General features: G+C 40.2%; 2 protein-coding genes across 4 annotated transcripts in view; one reads left to right on the forward strand and one right to left on the reverse strand.

Annotated features, from left to right (window-relative positions):
- Nucleotides 1-20,589, reverse strand: part of wasla (WASP like actin nucleation promoting factor a) — a 49,678-nt gene extending 29,089 nt beyond the window's left edge. For both annotated transcript variants that reach the window (XM_016661321.1, XM_016661320.1), the window contains exons 1-2: nucleotides 20,000-20,589; nucleotides 18,502-18,636 (exon numbers count right to left, since the gene is read on the reverse strand). In XM_016661321.1, the coding sequence (XP_016516807.1) occupies nucleotides 18,502-18,636; nucleotides 20,000-20,104 (240 nt within the window). In that variant the 5' untranslated portion in view covers nucleotides 20,105-20,589. The remainder of the gene's footprint in view (nucleotides 1-18,501; nucleotides 18,637-19,999) is intronic.
- Nucleotides 20,590-20,687: 98 nt separating this feature from the next.
- Nucleotides 20,688-21,613, forward strand: part of hyal6 (hyaluronoglucosaminidase 6) — a 47,700-nt gene continuing 46,774 nt past the window's right edge. For both annotated transcript variants that reach the window (XM_007573275.2, XM_007573274.2), the window contains exon 1: nucleotides 20,688-20,723. The gene's annotated coding sequence lies outside the window, so the exon portion shown is untranslated. The remainder of the gene's footprint in view (nucleotides 20,724-21,613) is intronic.

Here is a 21,613-nt window from a genome sequence, read left to right on the forward strand (position 1 = left end):
AGTATTAGATGTGGTCTCAACTAACCCATGGCACTTCAATAATATTATTTTACCTTTTATCTGGAAATAGTGTTTGTTTATTCTTGCCATACACTCCTCTGTATTAATTATTGCTCGAAAGGTCTTGCCATACCAGTTTATTCCTCTGTATTTACTTTAGTTTCTTAGTTTATTCTTGCATTTTGTTCTTCATTCATTTCCATTTGGTTTCCTTTGATTATTGTCCTCTCTTGGTTTATTGCTATGTCCACTTTAGTTTATTTCCTGTTGCTAGATTTATTTTATCATTTATTGACGCTCACCATCAGTAATCTTCACTCATCACCTGCTGCGCCGCCTAATCGTCATGTTTCACATCATGTGTTGATTTTTTTCACAGTGCAGCGTCGGATTCTCTGTTTTTATGCCATAATTCACATCTAGTTCGTCACTCCGTTTTATGTCCCGCTTCTCCTGTTTCAGAGTTGTTTTTTGTTTTGTTTTTTTACCCCCAAAGGTGCGCAGCGGTCGGGAAACGTATCGATGGGGAAAAGGCAGACTGACATAAACCTCTTAAAACAACGGAAACAATTTCTGCAGTCTGATTATTGAAATTTAAAAGTGCTGTGGTTCCGTTGTTCTATCACCCCCGTTTCATACAGGACCACTTACAGCTCCGGTGTTAACGCTATAAAATGAACGCTCTCCATCGTGGTTTCACCCATGGAGGGATTTCTTTATTTCTTTTTTTTAAATGGGTTCATTTTTCAGAGGGATACACAGTGAGGTGATTTTAGCTACCAGTAGCAGGAGAACGGAGCTGTGCCAAGAAGCTAACAGAAGCTAACAAACACTGAATAGAAGAAGAGCTGCCATCGATACAATTGCAGCCAAGCATGGTTTAGTGTTACACAATACAGTTTTACCAAGTTGCTCAAAGTCTAAACTGGCATTGTTGTGCATTTAAGGTGTAAAGTTTACCTTCGACCAAACGCCCCCCAAAGGCATCCCAGCGCCCCCCTTTTGTAAAAATGTCCGCCACCACCCCCTGCCGTCCTCTGAACGCCCCCTGGGGGGGCGGTACCGCCCACGTTGAGAACCGCTATGCTAAACCATCATTAACATTTCTAAGCAGACCAATATGTCTCTAATCGAACGCTCCCTGCAAATCTTTTAATAGGCGAAGTTCTCCATCAGAGCCAAAACATTCCACAAATTACTAGGGGTCTAGTGATACAATAATCTCACGATACGATACAATATTCTGATTACGAGGCAATATATGTCACGATATTTGGCAAATGATACAACTCGATACGATTCAATACGCTTTTAAGATTTTCAGAAATATTTTAGAGGGACAGAATGATTTTGGTGACATTTTGTGACTGTTCCATAGATATAGATTGAATTAACTTAATTGAAAACTGATTAAAAGCACCAACTACACAATACCTGGCTCTGATTAAACAGAGACTTGGAGTCTACAGCTGGACAAAATTAATGAAAGATGCGGTGAGAAAATGAGTTCCTGTTAATTAATTCATGTGGATTTGACATAAAACGCAAAGTTTCAACAGTGATCTGGGAGCTGAGTGGGGAGATTATCCGCCTCTGTAGATTCTCAATATGCAAATGATTGTACTTATGTTTTTCTTTTGGACATACTGTGGCTGCATTTTGGACCTTGAGTCACAGAAAAACAAAACCCAATTTGGAAACCTGTTAATTTTTCCACTGTGAAAGTCAAATATTCATAACGAATGGTTTTTATAATTTAGAATAACTATATACTTTAAATTTCTTAAACTGATGTAAAAATATTGCAAGCAACACAGTTTTATAACATCAGCATAAAAATGAAATTGCTCAATTTTTGACAAAACGTCAGGTCAAAACATGACAAAAAATATGGAATTGTGTGTTGGGGAGGGGGGAGTAAAAAAAGGTCTTTTGAACTATGGGAAAAAGCTTTTTCTACCTTGACTCCCGGAGTTAGCCTTGGCTGTAAGCTGCTTACTACTAGCTGCTGGGGGAGTGGATCTGCCTCACCCCATAGTGATCGACTCCTTGCAGCTGCGCAGCGCCGCCATTCCCCTGCTTGTATCTCTGAGTAGCTGCCTCTCAGACTGCCAGGATCTCATCGTTCTCTCAGTCTCTGATACTCTTTGTCAGCTGCTAATAAGAATGATCGATCGCCATCGTCATCATGGAAATCCTCACTGTGCCCACACTTCAGCTGCAAATTTCCCCTCTTTGACTTCCTGCTCAAAACAGAGCGCCACTACCTGCTGCTCGTTCATTCTTCACATAATCCTTTATATACAGTACATAAACCACTAAGCTAAAAGCAAATTACTAAGTGGATGCCACCAGTCGCTCCAATATCCAAACTTTGCATTAATTTCATGATCTCACTGCATTTGCCGCTACACCGTTCCGCTTCTCATTCACGGTTACTTGAGCAACTTTACTTTGTTTCTTAGCAGCAAAATACAGCCCATCGTTATTTATTGAAGATTTGAGATTTCCAAAAACAAATCAATCTAATGTTGCGTTTCGTTTCCTTGTCGCATACCTGGAAAAGCTGGTTTTTGACATTTCTCTGACATTCGGAAAAATACGGTTTACTTAATTTAACATAACTCTGGTTTTACTTGGCCTATTAACACAATTTGCGGATCAAAAATCGATATCTTCTGAGGGGGAAAAATAGATAAATATCACAGAATCGATATAACTACACAACCCGACAAATCACACCGTTGTGCAGCTATTTATATATGTGTGATTGTCTACACACCTGGATCACATTAAAAATAGTCAAACCTGACCTATTTGGAGTTAATCCGCTAATCCGACCCCATTTTCTTTTTCAGTGAGAATATAATAACCCCATAATTCATGTGCTTCGGTGCACAGACCAATGCGTTAAATCTGAGACAAAAACTGAGGAAATGTACTATTTACATTCGAGTGAGGATTTCAAATCCTTTTATTTTTATTAATTTTGTGTGCGTGTGCGCGAGTGTGATATGTTATTGCCTGAGGATAAATGCTGTTGAGTTTCATCACTTATGTTTAAACAATAAGTGACGGAGAAGCCGTCACGAGCCAGGACTTAGTTATGAGTGTCAGCATGCGAGCACGCCCGCACACACATACACAATTGGTAGCTTACTTTTTGTTGCAGCTTAAACTGACGCGGTTCATCGTGGGTGCACACCCAGTATTCCTGCATCAGTCAACATATCCATCCTAACCTGTTATTTTCAGTTCCAAACATTTTCCCAGTTCTGTTTTCAAGCAGGGTTGTTTCCAGATTGTGGCGCGCTAGGAGGGAGTCATGATGATGTAATGATATCTTCGGAACGTACTGAGTGTTTTCTATTAAGTTGAGTATTATATTTTTGATCACAAGTTTATTTGGTAACACTTTATTTGACGGGATGTGAATAAGACTGTCGTGACACTGACATAAACATTACATAACTCCTGTCATGAATATCAGTAAGTCTTCATGAATATTTATGACTGTTGTCATAAAGTGTCATTCGGTAAATAATGACACTTTTAATACAAAGTTATTATTCAAAATGTCGTTGTTATGACAACTTGACATGAACCAACAAATCGTGATCCGTCATAAATTTGTTATAAAAGTATTACTGATTAAGCAGGAATCAACATCCACCAGCTAAGTTAACAAGTTACATTTTAGACAACTAATTGTTGTCAAATGTAAAACTGGTGTTAAATCTGTTTATTTATTAATAAGCTTCTTGCAAACAACCATAAGTCAGAGTATCTGGTTAGAAATAATTTTGAATGCTCATTAAGTGAAAAGATACACTCATGTGCCTAAAACTATATGTTAAATGATGCAATCTGAATAACAACAGTGGCAGTCTGTCTGAACTTCTGCTAGACAAATATTTGATCAGAATAATTTTGTTCAGCTTTAGTTATTATGCTACTTGTATTAAGAAATAATTGTATTGCACTTTATAACAACCAGTCATGTTAACTAGGCATTTGTCTGCCAGTCTACCATTCTGACAGTGTGCAGCAAGGGGCATTTTTGGAATGGTATTTAAATAAATTCAGAATTATGATGACATTGTTTTTTTGTTTTTGTTCTTTTTTTAAGTGACCACAATGAATTGAGTCATCACCGACTATGAGAATATCCAGAAGAGATTCACCAAGTTTGAATTCATGAAAAGGTTTTCTCCATGATTAACTATAGAATTCGAGCCCGAGCTAAGGAGAGGGGCAGCAGGAACCCACCAGTCAGAACGTTGTCAGTCCATACCCGAGTTACTCCAGTAGAAACTCCGTCAAATCGGTCTGAACCAGAACCCATGCAGATTGGTCTAACTAGGCTAACCCCAGAAGAGAGACAACGTAGGATGCGAGCCAGGCTCTGTCTCTATTGTGGCGAAGCAGGACATCTAATCACACAATGCCCCATGCTGTTAAAAGCCAAGGTCCGCTAGAGAGAGCGAGGGAGCTAGCGGACCATCAACTTGTAACTGAGTCACCTCGCCTGTTGATTCCCGCCTCCCTTTTGATAAAGAATCAGTGTTTAACCGTGTCAGCCTTGGTCGATTCTGGCTGCGAGCATAATTTGTTGGACGCCAAATTTTGTCAGCAAATGGGCATTGAGACCTTACCTCTACTCTCACCCCTTCGTGTCTCCGCTCTAGATGGTAAGGCGCTGCCCCAGATAACACACAGAACCAAGGAATTGCAACTGACAGTCTCTGGCAACCACACCGAGTCAATTTCGTTTTATGTTTTTCCCTCTGCAAATTCTTCTTTGGTTGGTTCTCGGGTTTGAATGGCTTCAGTCCCACAACCCTAGCATTAACTGGTCCGACAGGCATATCGACTCTTGGCCCCAAAGTTGCCATTCATCCTGCCTCCGCTCTGCCGTCCTTCCGACTCCCCAGACAGCAGGCTGCAAAGAGGCAGACCCCCTTGACCTCTCCAAAGTACCCAACGATTACCATGATTCTAGCTCAAGTTTTCAGCAAGACTAAGGCGTTGTCCCTGCCCCCTCACAGGCCATACGACTGCGCCATTGATCTGTTGCCAGGCGCTCCCCTGCCTAATAGTCGCCTTTACAATATCTCTAGACCCGAGAGACAGACTATGGAAAAGTACTTGCAGGAGTCCGTGGCCGCCGGCATAATCAGACCCTCTTCTTCCCCTCTTGGTGCGGGGTTTTTTTTCATCGGGAAAAAAGATGGCACATTAAGACCATGTATCGATTACAGAGGGTTGAACCAAATAACAGTCAAAAATAAGTATCCTTTGCCCCTGTTATCCTCTGCGTTCGAACCTGTACATGGGGCCACAGTCTTTACTAAACTCGATTTGAGAAACGCCTACCACCTGCTCCGTATCAGAGAGGGCGATGAATGGAAAACAGCGTTCAAGACACCATTGGGTCAATTTGAGTATTTGGTGATGCCATTTGGTTTGACAAACGCCCCAGCATTTTTTCAGGCCCTTGTAAATGACGTATTGAGGGATTTTCTGAATGTATTCGTCTTTGTTTACCTTGATGACATTCTGATTTACTCCAAGAATCTACCAGAACATAAGAAACATGTCCGTCAGGTCCTCCAGCGTCTCCTAGAGAACAAACTGTTCGTGAAAGCCGAGAAGTGTGAGTTTCACCAACTATCTGTCTCATTCTTGGGCTACATTCTCGAGGGTGGACAGATTAGACCCACAGAAGAAAAGATTAAGGCAGTCCTAGAGTGGCTCACCCCAGAAACCAGAAGACAGCTTCAGAGGTTCCTGGGCTTTGCCAATTTCTACCGGAGGTTTATCCGTAATTACAGCCAGCCTGCTCAGCCCCTAACAGCCTTAACCTCCACTAAGATCCCTTACACTTGGTCACCTGAGGCTGACACTGCCTTTAATCGGTTAAAGACTCTTTTTGCCAACGCCCCCGTTCTTATCCGGACAGACCCTACAAAACAGTTTATTTTAGAGGTAGACGCATCGGACTCCGGTGTTGGAGCAGTGCTCTCCCAACACTCCGACCAGGATCATAAGACCCATCCCTGTGCTTCTTTTTCCCGCAGATTGTCCCCGGCGGAGAGAAATTACGATGTAGGAGACCGTGAACTGCTTGCTATTAAGTTAGCTTTAGAGGAGTGGAGACACTGGCTAGAGGGTGCTGAACACCCCATCATTGTGTGGACGGATCATAAGAACTTGGCGTACTTCCAGTCTGCTAGGAGACTGAACCCCCGCCAATTGGACAGCATGTCAGGAGCTGATGGTGTCAATCAGTGTCTCAATGGTGACCCAATTCACAACTAGATTGACTTCTCTTTAACGTTTGGGAAAAGTTGATCAAAAACTCCAATTAAATCGAACAGACGAGCGGTGCAGAGGCAGCAATTGGCAGGACTCGGGAGAGAGCTAACAATCAACGACAAAGACCCCAGAGTCAGACAGAGAGACAAGAATTCCACTTCGGCGAAGTGGAGGGCAGCCTCAGTCGCAGCAGGGAAGAGGACGCTGTGGAGAAACACTGTACCAAAATCGGTTCGTGTACTGAGGCTCTACTCGGGCACTTCTGTGGAGTTGCCGACGGTGAGAGGAGTAGCTGACGGGGGAGGAGAGAGGCTAACAAAGCTAACTGGAAAGCTAACTGGAAGCGGGCAGAGGCAGGTATGACGATTTGACTAAGGAATTGGATGAAGATGGCATTGAAAGTAATACAGAAAGATATGGAAGAACTAAAGGACGCTATGAATATGATGTCTGGTGAGTTGGCGATACTGACAAAGCAACAGTCAACTATAACAGACTTGCTAACTGAGATCAAGCAGCTAAAAATACAAACTGCGGAACAAGCAAAGAAAATTGACTTTTTGGAAAACAGAGTTGCAGAACTAGAACAACACTCTCGAATAAACGATGTCTTGATAACAGGACTGGATATAAGATCAAGCTATTCTCAAGCTGTGAGCGGGAGCAGGTCTGATATTAACTCTGAACATGAAGCTACTACCGAGGAGCAGGTTATTGCTTTCCTGCAAAGTAAAGACATTGCTATTGAAAAGGAGAATATTGAAGCTTGTCATACTCTATCAGTTAAAGGTCAAAGAGGAAAGAAAGTATCATTACCAATAATTATTCGGTTCACAAATAGAAAACATAAGATTGAGCTGCTTAAACAAGGAAAAAATTTGAAAGGTACAAGTGTCTATATAAATGAACATCTCACAAAAAAGAATGCAGAAATTGCAAAAAAAAAGCCAGAATATTGAAGAAACAAAATAAAATTCAGGCTACATGGACGATGAATTGTAAAGTTTATATTAAAACAAAGGATGCTCCAGAAAATGCTAGAGGTCTATGGATTAGATCCTTAGAGCAACTGGACAAGTAAATAGTGGATAAATAGAGGATGTACAACAAACAGTGAGGTGGTTTATATTAATATTATGGGTCTATTAAGTACTTTTCTTTTTCTAATTTTTTTCTTTTTTTAAATTGGATTTTTTTATATTAAAATAAAACAAACAACAAAAATGAATGACTATAAATTTTCAGATTCTAAATTGTATGATGTAAATTTGATAACTGCAGATCCTTTTCCAGATATCGAGTGTGAATACTATAATGATGAGAAATTTAACAACAGTAAAATGATAAATGCAGGTTTCTCTGTAATTCATCTAAATAGTAGAAGTATGAATTCTAATTTTTCAAAAATAACAGATTACTTAAAACGGTTAAATGGACAATTCAGTATAATAGCAGTTTCAGAGACTTGGTTGAATGACGAAAATAAAAACAATTTTCAAATACATGGATATGAATTACATTATGTGAATAGAAGTAGTAAAAGAGGTGGGGGTGTTGCTTTGTTTGCTGATAGTGAAATAAGGTGTAAAAGAAAGGATACTATGTCAATAACTGTTGAAGGTGTAATGGAGATGATTACTATAGAAGTGTTAAACAAGAAATCAAGAAATATAGTGGTGAGCTGTGTGTATCGAGCACCAGGATCTAATTTAGAATTATTTACTGAAAAATTAATAGAGCTCATTGAAATGAATAAAAATAAAACACTATTTCTGTGCGGAGATTTTAATATAGACTTAGAAACCCAAACTGATTTAAATAGTATGTTTGTTGACACAATGTGTAGTTTGGGTTTCTTCCCATTGATATCGAAACCAACAAGAATTACGACACACTCTGCCACAATAATTGATAATATTTTTACTAATATCACGGATGGAGAGGTGCTGAGTGGACTCTTCACAACTGATATAAGTGATCATTTACCAGTTTTTGCCATTTACAAAAATCACCAGAAAACTATTACTGTACCTGCGCCAACAAAAAAAGTGTTCAATACGTCAAAAAAATTGGATAAATTGAAAGATGATTTGTGTAAACAAAATTGGACTAATGTATATGTGGATGATGTACACAGAGCATATGATGAGTTTATGAGTATTTTGGGAGTTCTGTATAAAAGACATTGTATGACAACAAATTTTGTTAAGAAAGATGCTGTTGACAAGCCATGGATGACAAAAGGGTTGAGAAATGCCTGTAAAAAAAAGAATAATTTGTATTCATCCTTTTTGATGTTAAAAACGAAAGAAGCAGAGGATAGATATAAGAAATACAAAAATAAATTGACATGGATTATAAGAAAACATAAAAAAGAATATTATACCGACCTATTAACAAAAAGTAACGGTGACACAAAAGCAATATGGACAGTTATACATAGTGTTTCTACAAAGCATCCAATAAAATCTGGTATTGCAACACACTTTTTAAAAGACAATACAGAAATTTATGATCGGAATGAAATAGCAAAAGAATTCAATCATTATTACGTAAATGTTGGTCCAAGACTTGCTGCTCAGATACCAAAAGATGATAGCGACGTTACCCAAAAAATTGGGAGTTGTCCAAACAGCATCTTTCTTGGAGAAACGGATGAGAAAGAAATACTGAGTATCGTAAACAAAATGGTGAATAAAAAATCAAAAGATTGGGTAGATATGGATATGAATTTTGTAAAGGAAATTATGTCTTATGTAATTAAACCATTCACCTACATCTGTAATTTGTCATTCTCATCAGGAAAATTTCCAAACACCATGAAAATAGCAAAGGTAATTCCCATTTATAAAAATGGTGAGAAATGTAGGTTTAGTAATTACAGACCGATAGCGTTGTTACCACAGTTCTCAAAAATCTTGGAGAAACTATTTGTAAACAGATTAGATACATTTATAGACAAAAATAATATATTAAGTAGCAGTCAATACGGATTTAGAGCCAAAAACTCGACATCAATGGCCCTTATGGAACTGACAGAACAAATAACAAATGCAATTGATCAAAAACAATATTGTGCCAGCATTTATGTCGATTTAAAGAAAGCATTCGACACGATTGACCACAGCATTTTACTCAAAAAACTTATTAAATACGGGATTAGAGGGCCGGCATTACAGTGGATCTCGAGCTACTTGGAAAATAGAAAACAGTTTGTACAAGTACATGATACTAGATCCAAATTTCGTGAAATTACATGTGGAGTTCCACAGGGTTCAGTACTTGGACCAAAGTTGTTCATTTTATATGTAAATGATTTGGTAAATGTATCAGGGTTTTTCAAATGTGTTCTATTTGCGGATGATACCACTTTTTTTTTTGTCAGGGCAATGATATAAAAGGGATGTTAAAAAAATGAAAATAGAATTTATGCAAATACATAAATGGTTCAAACTTAATAAATTATCTTTAAATTTGGACAAAACAAATTATATGTTATTTACAAGGAGACAAAGAACTGTAAACACTCCATTTAAAGTTGATGGTGTAGAGATTTGTAGAGTTAGTGAGGTGAAATTTTTGGGTGTGATAATTGACGAGAGATTATCATGGAAATCCCATTTGAATTATTTAAGAACAAAATTAGCTAAATCAATTGCAGTGCTTTATAAAGTACGGGATTTTCTGAATGATCATGCACTGTTTATGTTGTATAATGCACTAATTGTTCCACACTTGGTTTATTGTGTTGAGGTATGGGGAAAGGCATGTTATACTAGCATAAAATCGGTTTTTGTTTTGCAAAAAAGGGCAATAAGAATTATTGCTCGAAAACATGGCAAATATCCAACAAATACATTATTTTGTAATTTCAGGTTATTGAAATTATGATTTAGTTGATTATAATATTTTGTTGGTTATGTATAAGGCACACCTAAATACATTACCCTTAAACATCCAAAAAAAATTTTGAAAAGAGAGAGAGTAGTTATAACCTTAAGGGGACACAGATTTTTAAGAAACCCAAATTCAGAACTTGTTTGAAAGAACGATGTACTTCGATACAAGGAGTCAAACTGTGGAACGAACTACAAAACGATGTTAAAAATGCTAAATCATTACACATGTTTAAAAGAATGTTAAAGATTGTTTTTTTGAAGAAGTATGAAATAGTATAAAGTTAGAGTATAGTATCGTTGTTTAGTTGAGATTGATGGTTGATCTTGCTTCTTTTGTTTTTCTTTTTGTTCTTTTCTTTTTTTTATCACAGAAGACAAATCAAATTTTTTTTTGTTTTGATTCAGAGTTGAGGAAAAAGGGGCAGATACTATAAGATTTTTTCTTCTTTCTGCTACCTTTCATTTCATTTTTTTCAAATACATATGTAGTATGTTTGTCAGTGTATATATTTGTGAAATGTATACAGATGGATATGTAGGTATGTATGGATGGAGGTGTATTTTCTTTTTTATTTTGTATACTAAAAACTGTTAGGATGTTTTCTTTATTCCTTTTCTTTTTTTTCTCTGTATTGAATGAAATGAATAAATTTTAAATAATAAATAATAATTTAAAAAAATCCCGGTGGTCCTTGTTTTTCTCTCGTTTTAATTTGTCCATCTCTTTTAGTCCAGGATCTAAAAACATCAAGCCGGATGCGCTGTCCCGGCTGTTCTCCCCTGATGACTCGGAGAAGACCCCTGCACCCATCCTCCCTCTGAGCTGTTCGGTGGCCACGGTTACTTGGGAGATTGAGGACTTGGTGAGGCAGGCCCAACAATCTGAGCCAGACCCTGGCACAGGACCTCCCAACAGAATTTTTGTTCCCTCCACCATGCGGGCTCGAGTAATTGACTGGTTACATTCCTCTAAATTTTCAGCCCATCCTGGCATCAGCCGTACGACCGCCTTAGTCAACCGTCATTTTTGGTGGCCGTCCGTCTTCAAGGACGTGAGGGAGTTTGTGTTAGCCTGTACTATTTGTGCCCGAAATAAGCCAGTCTCCATCCAGTCTGCTACAGCCACTACCCACACCAAGATGCCCCTGGTCACACATTGCCATAGACTTTGTTACTGGACTCCCCACTTTTAAAGGTATGAACACCATTTTCACAGTGATTGATCGGTTTTCCAAGGCCTGCCATTTGATCCCGTTAAGAAAGTTGCCTTCCGCTTTCCAAACTGCCCAACTATTGGTTAAACATGTGTTCAGGTTGCATGGGATTCCCCAAGATATTCTTTCTGATCGGGGTCCCCAGTTTTCAGCCCAGGTTTGGAAGTATTTATTAAGACCCCGCCCCCCCCCCGTGACATTGATGGTCACCCTGCCTACACCGTCCGTCGGATTGTGGAGTCCCGCCGGCGTGGGCGGGGCTGGCAGTATTTGGTGGACTGGGAGGGTTACGGCCCTGAGGACCGTATGTGGGTTCCCAGATCCTTCATTCTGGATCCCTCTCTTATCTCTGATTTTTGTTCCTCATCCTCTAGCTCTTCAGGACCGCCTGGTGGCGGACATTGAGGGGGGGTACTGTTGGGTACCAGGTTGGGTTTTTCTTCCTTTCCAGCTCTGACCATCAGAGGGCGCCAGGAGCCGCTTTTCCGTGGTGGGTGTGTCAGTAGGTTCCTGTTGGACGCACCTGGCTCAAATAATCATCTAGAGGAGTATTTAAGCGGCAGGCTCCCGCACTTCACCGCCAGAGTGTTTTACCTATTGTGGTACCTCCAGCCTCTCTACTGTAATTGAGATCGTTTCTAGTAGCCTTCAAGACCTTACCTGTTGTTTTGTGACTCCTTCCAGGACACCTTCAAGTTTCCCCCGGAGACTTCCCATTCTCAAGCCCTGAGGGGATTCTGTCCACGACGCTGGGAGCTATACTCACTGGTCACTGGAGCCCACCCCGGAGCTCTTGGGGTCTCTGTCTCGAGTCTGTCCGTCCCTCATCCCTCTCCGAGTCAGCCTCTATTTCAAACCGCAACCTGGTACCGGACCTCTCCCCCGACCTGAACTAACTACTACAAGTAAGCTCTGAACCCATACAAGTAGCCTGTTTTCCTACAACCATTAAACTCACCACCACTCTCCTTTTGTGTGCAGCCGTGCCAGTCTTCCCGCTTCAGCTTCACGACAGCGGGTGTTTTTGACCACTTTGATCTTTGTCAATAAAACATCTAAACTTTTATTCTGCTTCTGTGAGTTTCTGCATGTGGGCTCAGAAATTAAGACCCACCATGACAATAACTATACAAACACAAAATAGTACAAATATATTATCGAGAAACAAAGATGATTGAATAATGATTAATACATATTAGGGTATACATTTTTATATGCATATGTATATATTCATAAAATATATGTTACTTTTCATGTTTTCCAACCAAGGAGTTCTAGCTCTAGTGATTCAGCAGCTGAGATTCATCCATGCAGTGAATCTGTCTGTCATTAAAGACATTCCCCCCTTTGTCCTCACATTGTGTCTTCAGGAAACCTCTAAGAGAAAAACTGGAATTTGGGAGCTTTCTTACTTTTGATAGAGTGAAAGAATTACATATAAATAGTTTCTTTCCAACTGGGAAATTTGCTGGTGAATGTTATATAATATTATAACTACATATTTAGAACAATGTAATATTGTTTTTGTAGAAGACTGTGTGCGTCTAACATGTGCCAATTTCAGAATTTTCATCAATTGAATCTTCCTCGGTCAGAAGGAATAGGCCAACTCCACCGGTGCAGCTTAGAAGGTTTATTGATGGAATAATAGCAGGTACATGGGAGATGATGGTACAGATGATGACATGGAGATTGGAATGATGTGGTTATATTTGGTTTTGTATGTATATGTATGTGGGTGTGTATGTGTGTGAGTGGTTACCCTAAAATGCAATAAACATACAAATGACAAAAACCGCCAGAAAATATGAATTAACAGCAAATTTCCTCATATGCTACTACAATGGTAACATATCTTTACCATTGGTGCTGCAAGGTTGGAGACCTTGTCCTGTTAGGCGACGGGGCCTAGATAATACCCGTGTTAAACGGACGGCGGAGTCCGGCGACGACAGGCGCTTACCATATTTTCCGCACTATAAGGCGCACCTAAAAACCTTCAAATTCCTCAAAAGCCGACAGTGCGCCTTATAATCCGGTGAGCCTTATATATGGACCAATATTGAGCCACAACAGGTCTGGCAACTACGGTAAGCAGCCACCAACTTCATTTTCGCCCGTAGAAGAAGAAGCGCGTGGTGCATGCTGGGATAGTTGTCACAACGCTGGTTTGTTAATAAAGTTTGACTGACCTATCTACCTACCAACCGTCTAGAATCAGGTCGTCTGCAGGTCATTTAGCACCGCGTTCTCCACCAACATGCTGTGCGCGAACGGAGAAGGGTGACCATCGTCCGGCCACGCCCCGGCCCAGTCGCGGAAGGCTCTCCTCGCCGACTGGAGACGGACTGTTTTGTTGACATTCCCTTTAGTGCAGCTCCATCTAGTGCAGTGGTTCCCAAACTTTTTCTTCTGCGCCCCCCCAGTGGTTTCCAAACATTTTCTCCGCCCCCCCCAAACTATGGATTACAAATGGCTGTCTGGTTGAAACGACGCGTGTGTGTGTGTGTGTGGGGGTGAGGGGGTGAGGGGGGCATCGACTTTTTTGGGTGCAAAATGAATGTACGTAGCTGAAAATAGACACCAACATCGGTAGCCTACAAGGTACTTGTTAAGCTTAAGGTTCTGTATTGATATTAGCTAGTCATCTTTTAGCTAACATTACCTGCATCCAACAGCTTACAACTCGGTTGGTTAGTTTGGAGGGAAAAACTGTGAAAAGTTCTTTGCGTTTTGCTGGTTTGCTGCCGTGATTCTAACACAAACCTACGTAGCTCCGCACAGCAACAGCAGGTCTCCTTCACAGGTGTAAACCCAGCGCGAGCGTCGTAGCGCTCATGTTGCGTTTAAAGGCGGCTCGGAAAAACAGGTTACAACATGTTAACAACGGATTAAACAGCTTTAACTGCTGATAAAAGTGACAGAGGACACAAATATGGGAAGTGTGGAAGACCCTACTGTATCAAATTGACATAGGAATAACAGAGAGTTGGCCATTCTAAGGTAAAAACCCAGCGCATACAGTGTTCATGTTTTTGTTTTTTTTTTCATCCAGACAGCTTCCCGCGCCCCCCCTGCAATGACACGGCACCCCCCTAGGTGGTGCGCCCCACAGTTTGGGAACCTCTGATCTAGTGGATGCATAATGTAACTCCAGCCTCTACTGTAGCGTCTATTCTATGCGCTTTATAATGCGGTGAGCCTTATATATGAAAAAAGTTTTAAAATAGGCCATTCATTGAAGGTGCGTCTTATAATCCGGTGTGCCTTATAGTGCGGAAAATACGGTAAATTCCGTAACAAAAGTATATTTCTATCTTTTTTTTATTTATTTTTTTAAATCTTTTTCTTTTTTTCTTTTTCCAAAATCTCTTTCTCTTTCTTACTGTTTATTCAATGTCACATGCTGTTTTTATTTTGTTTTTTTAATTATGCAAAGCACCTTGAAATGCCTTGCTGCTGAAATGTGTTATACAAATGAAACTTGATTGATTGATTGATTGATATCTGGCAAAAAATAGCATAGAATTTAAATTATTACAAGTAATCACTTGCATTATCGGTAGCCAGAGAAACACGAGGCCAATTTCAGCTCATGGGCTAATAACTGACATAAACTCAAATATCGGGCGGAAAAGTGTATACTAACATTATAAAAACACAATTCACACGGGATTAAGGACGGATTGATGGTGGATGCTATTTTTATGCCACCGAGTCACACAGAAAATAACTTGCTCATCTATGTGAAATTCGAACTACAAAAACGAACAGATGCATCATGGGTAACGTAGAGCTAAACAAACAGACGGACTTTTAACACTTTTATTTTTATGGTAGAACTCTTGTGTCATATAATCTAAATCAATGTTAGGGAATAGGGCTGAAACGATTCCTCGAATGCTTTGAGTACCTCGATTATTAAAATTCCTCAAGGAAAATTTATCTGCCTTGAAGCTTTGTTAAATTATGTTTTATTATTTAGCGCACCGTGTTCTGACGGGGTTATTATTTACGTTGCACAGCATTTTCATTTCCTCCTCAGTTGTTGACGAAAGGTAAGTGTTGGCAGCGTAACGTCTAGTTTTCAAGTTCAGCCTGGGAGAATTTTATTGACTGATGATCATGTCTGGGTCTTTATTGTTTTTCTGGGGACCAATAAGCATCCTTAAAATGACTGGTGCGATGCCTGGAGTACGGCAGCCTTTCTCCTCCAGGAGCTGCTTCCTGGTGGTTCAGAGCAAACGGCGGGGAAAAGCACTGAAGGTGTATTTATACAGATGAGCGGATAGACTGAACACTGCGGGTGGCTGCGCATTAGATAATTAATGTAAGTGTAGCTTTAGGGACGAACCGGAAAATTTATTTCATATCATCCCGGTCTCAACAAATGGGTGGCGGAGCACGTCGTGGTGGAACGTAGCTGGTAGATGTTTATGTGTGTGACGAATGAAGGTGTCAAATCCTGTCGCTAACATAAACACAAAAGCTACAAATGTCTGGGCAAGGTGAGAGTTCATCTATTAAATTGACAGAAGATGAATACATAAACTAAAAGCTGGAGTACAGACATTTTTTAGAAGCGTATTTGTGAGCCTGCCTTCATTATTATTAAATTTAATATAATTTCAGATTTTTGTATAACTTTTCTTCAGGTTAACTTAGAAAGTGAGCTATTATTGTTAAGTTAATTTTTTAGACTACAGAAAAGTTATTGTTAGGGAAGCTCAACTGTGAAAAATTGGACTGATATTGATATGCGATAGTAACACTGCTGTTAGATTTACTAATGTTTTACTTTGTCTTTTCTTTCATCCGATTACTTCATTATCGTAAGAATAATCGATAGATTACTTGATTACTAAAATATTCATTTGCAACAGCCCTATTAGGGAATAATTAAAACTTTTTAAGATTTATAAAATCTGAACTTTGCTATTACACCAAGCACCACAGCTAATATTAGCTAACATTTCACTGGTGGACATAAATACAGTATAGCAATATTATATTCACAAAATCTAAACAATAATATGTCCATCTTACTTGTGAAAAGTTATCCCCAGGCGCCTCACATCAATTGTCCATCAATTTAAACAAAAATATCCTGCAGTGCTGAGGCATCTTCTGCTGTTTTGGTTTAGCCAAGTAGGAGGGATGACCGCTCCAAGATGGCCGACGAGCAGCCGATGCGGGGTCTATTCTTTCGTATGTCTAAGAGTATTGGGAGCGGGCCTCACTGGAGCTAGTGCCACATTCAGTGTGGTCCCCCTGAAGCAGCTTTACCAGCTGGTACTAACATATGGTGTGTTTACTGGAAAGAAGAAAAATCACATTTTGGAGTTTCCAGCCAGGAAGAGTTCCTCAGTGAATCTCTAGCCGAACATTTTCACATTTAGAGAATCTCTTTCTCATCTGTGCTTCCACTCTGTGACCTTTAGTATTTTGAGTGACATCATTAATGTCAGGTATGAACATCTGCTGCGCCAACACTGTTATTATTACAGTAACATGACAAATGCAAGCTCATAACTTAGAAAATATTAGCAAACCATTATTAATCTCTAAACAGTCCTTTGTGATGTGAATGTTGCACAAACTGATATTGCCAAGACTATATATTTGCCAGCGACGTGCGGTCAGGGGAGGCAGGTGAGGCTCTGCCTCACCTGTCATCATGGAAAAATAATATATAATGATAAAACCATTTATATTGCTATTTTCACCCTGTGGTTTGTACTATAAAGTATCTATTTTTTACTTAGCTTAACCAATTCTGATTATTTTTTTCTTAAAAATCGCTGGATTTTCACATTTTCCCATTCAAATGCTCAGAAGCGAAGCTGGTGAGGCAGCAGGAAGCTGAGCCTCACCTGGGATTGCGCAACCTCTCGCTAACTGCACTGGCTGCCATTCTATGGGAGCAAGTTCCTCCTGTTTGTACGCCAGCAATGAAATGGCTAAAAAACATTTAATATATGGACTGATTTTCCATAATTTCACTTGTGTATATAATGTACAGTGTTTTTTTTTGTCACCAACTATGTGTGTATCGTGTTTTGTGTGCGGAGGAGCGATCAGAAATGGCAGAAAACAGACTGGAGGTGAGGCAGCTAGTTCTCTTGCCTCATGGCAGGGGGCGCTCATGATCCCAGATATTGTGACTGCACAACTGCAGAGTAAGACACAGTGAGCTAGCCATGGAGCTAGCCACACAGTAAATAAGTACAGCGATATATTTGTTTTCTCCTCTCTTCCAACGTAAACATGAAAGACATTTCTACACTTTAACAGTTTTCTAAAGTGGATTTTCAATTGAAGCAGGAGATAATAACTAAAGGAAGACCATCACCGGAGCTGGAAGTTTGGCTTCGAGACAGTTTGACGATTCTTAAACAGAGTAGAAAAGACATGCCGAGGATAGACTTGGCTTTAGATGAATGGATGTTTTTGTGCAGAATTAGCGGTGCATGGATTTCATTGATACATAAAGGTAAGACAGCAATAAGATGTTTTTTTTTATGAAATGTGCGTTTTGTGGGCAGTTTGTATGTCTAAATAATCCAGTAAAGTAGAAGCGGTAGCTAATCTACCACAGCAATTATTTATTAATTAAACATTAAGCCTAAAACATACTACAACAGACTAAATGTTCTGTTCTGTGTGCAAAATAAATTCTTGAATGTTTTTTGGTGTTAAATCCTAAAACATGAAGTGGCATTGTTGTCAGTTGCTATGGCAACAAGTCTGTGTAGCTTGACGAATACAGATCACTTTGCTGTGGATCATAGCACGAAATCAATATCTACATTTCTAAGTTTCACTGAGTTAACGCGGCTATGGATGACATGTAAAAGGTTAATCTTTTTGCCCTCCAGCGATGTATGCCAATAACATGCATGGTGTCTAAGTCATGTCAGTGCCTCACCAGCAATGAACCTCACCGCACGTCACTGATATTTGTGGCATATTGTGCAGCCCTAGTGGCATTGTACGCCTCTTCTGAGTTGTTCACCATCAGTGAGTGTACAGTAAGCAGCTGGAGGTGTTGGACATGAAGCTAGTCTTACCTTGATGTCAAACACTCTGATGAAGTATGACCTCTGTGGATTGTCTTTGACCAAACATGCCACTCCACAGCACCTCTTCACCCAGCTGCAGCTCCGCTCGGCTCGGTACACCTGCACCACAGCCGAACACAAGGTCTGCACACACAGGTAGACAGGATATTGGTCAGATGCTGGTGTTTGGTTTCTTGAAGCAACTAGAAATGGCCAGCAGCAAAGCAGCCTCATGAAGCCAGAAGTTGCCGACAACAAACTCAAACAAAGGTCAGGAAAAGGAGACCACAGCAAGTCCAGAAGGCAGTGTGACCTGACCTGGGAAAATCAAATCAGGAGGAAAATTAAAATAACCTTTCATTTAATATTTCAAATATTTTATTGGAACCAGTAGGTTTTTTTCTACAGCAACAGCAGCTATATCAAAAGCAACTGAAGCTACATCAACAGCTGAACTGGTTCTGGTCAGACATCTACAATACATAGTCAGAGCCAAATATTACTTACTCCCTTTAAACATTTCCATATTTTGTCTCATGACAACAATATGTCTCAGTATCTTTTATTGGTTTCTATAGCAGAGCAGCAACATTAGTTTAGTAAAGAGGTGAAAGTAGACCGCTGGCAGGCCTTCAGACTTCTGATGCATCTTAAATATTGAAGCCCAACAACTACTGCATCTAATCTGTCCTTTGAGATTATGATATTGTAGGGATGAATGCAATTTGCTAAATCATGCAGATCTAACTGGGTCTAAATGAAAATCTCTTGTTGAAGATTCTTGATTTTTTGCCAGCCTTAATATAAAAAGTACATAATATCAAAACGACCAAAACCAGAAAAATAACTAATGTCCAAATATTTGCATTCAAACATTTAATGTTCAGAACTTGTTTTCAGTTATGACTGCCTCCCAAACTGCTGTGTGTTTAAGAAATGGTCTAGTGGTCTAGTTAAAGTCACGGAGCACCATATTAGCAAAAGATGAGGTACGTGTACAGTTGGCAAAAGCTACAATAACTATAGATAAGTTAATGTTTATGGGTTCATGAGATAATATTAATAATCGGTCCGAATAGTGGGGATAAGAAGTATTTTTTCCCATCTGAACAAGAGAAGTCCCGTAGACTTCTTAACCCTCCCACCCCCGAATCCCTGCCAAGACTCGGTGCCAGGCCTGCAGAGCTGAAGGAGCAGGGATGCTCCTAAAAGTTGCAGCTCCCAACACTGAGTCCACCGCTGCAGTAAAGAACATGCGGCGCCACATTTGTTTCAGATGTAAACAGCCTGTAAGACCGGCGCTTAATCAGTAGCTAGCATTTACTTTGCTCCAGCTCTTCTTTCCTACAGAGACATTGCAACTGAGGATAAAGTGGTCATGTATCGGCCACCTGATGCACAGCTAACAGTGCTGTATTTAAACAATATTAGTACTGGGCTGAGAACCAGCGGGGCTCTGGTGCACCTGCTCCAGCCTGCAGGACGGTAAACAAACAGCGGAACTTACAGCGCATTTCCTGCCCAGATAGCCGAACAGACAGTCGTTCTCCTGCGGGGTGAGAAGCAGTGAGCCGACGTTTACAGCTCTACGGGGCGGATGGTGGCTGTTCATGACTCCTAATTCGCTTAGATTTCCCGGCGGCGGGGCTCTTGTGCGAGAACTGGCCTCAACCGTCTCTCCTCAGGATTGATATTCCATGCGGGCTCCGGCCGCTACGGCCTGCAACCATCTCCACTCAGGAGAACCGAGCAGGAAGGCGCGGCCACCACTCCAGGATGCTTTCTGCTTGGGAAAAGTCCTTCTATTCTTCGTCTGGTGAAAACCTAAAGCAGCGTACTATAGAAATGTCTGGAGTTGGCTAAACACGCAACTTTCATTTGGGAAGTCCAGCAGCCTGGGGAGCAGAGGAAGGATCCAACATGGCAGAAGGAGGGTGAGGACCACTTTAAGCTGGGGCCGGGGGGAGATGGCTGCCGTTAACTAGCTCCCAAAGCCACGGTCCTCACTCGCTAGCTGAAACAGTTACCAGAATAATATAGAGACAGAGCTTGTGAACTACCAGCGCGGGAATGTTGCTTCTAGCCGAAACGAAGCGTGGCCGTGTTTCCTCCCAGAGAATGGTTCGGCCCGCTGTACCCACAGACTTGTCTATGGCTGTAGCAGGAGGAATGCGGCTCTGCGGAGGAAAGAGGAGGGGGGAGCCTGGATGGACGGGCTGTGACGTTATTTGGTGAGGATCGCTTGGCGCACATGACGTGTTTCACGGTTTTGTACACAATGCAGGCTCAAAAAGTTTAATGCTAGTCACACTCACACAATTATATAAGATAAACCTTTACAATTTTATTACATAAATGTGTAATAAACAAAATTCAATACTTTCTATAAAATAAGTAAATTTCACTTCGTTCCACTTGGTTCACTAATATAGACATATATTAGCGAATTTTGAGGAAATAAAATTTTGAATTTTAATATGTGTATACAATGTTTTAGCAAAGGTGAATTAATGGAACATGTGTGGTATCAGTCTGGACCCTCTGTTGAGTGTTCATCAGGATAAACAAGAGGTCTTGTGTAACCTGGTTGTATTTCTCTTTTGTTGTAATTACACAAAATGTCTTTTTTTTATTTGTATTGTTCCTTATCTGACTGAAACAACTCTGTCATTGTTTTAACAACAGATATTAATATGTAGACCCCTCATGGAGCGGGTCTACCCGTTGCTCCGATACGTAACAGCGTCCGCCATATTGAATGTGGAATATGTGCCGTCCAATTTGTGGACGGATCTTCATAAAGTGCCGTTCTACAAAGTATTTTAAGTTAATACTGTTGAGAACGAGAATCTCAATCAATGAATCATAATTTGTATTGACACACGGAGCATAAAATCAGCCAAGAAAAGCATTCAGACTTTACTTATTTTATTAACTTTCAGCGCTGAAAGGAGACGCTTTACCATTACATCCGAGAAGAGTTTCTAAAAAAAAGTCTGTGCAGCGTCTGAGGAGAGAGAGGAGGGTAGCTGATTATATGAACTGAAGACACTCCCTGAAATCACACCATGTCTCTGTGGCCTGAGTTTCTCGTGAGAAATATGCTTGGTGTCTAACAGAA

This window comes from Poecilia formosa, unplaced genomic scaffold (assembly GCF_000485575.1).
Source record: "Poecilia formosa unplaced genomic scaffold, Poecilia_formosa-5.1.2 Scaffold323, whole genome shotgun sequence".
Taxonomy (NCBI): domain Eukaryota; kingdom Metazoa; phylum Chordata; class Actinopteri; order Cyprinodontiformes; family Poeciliidae; genus Poecilia; species Poecilia formosa.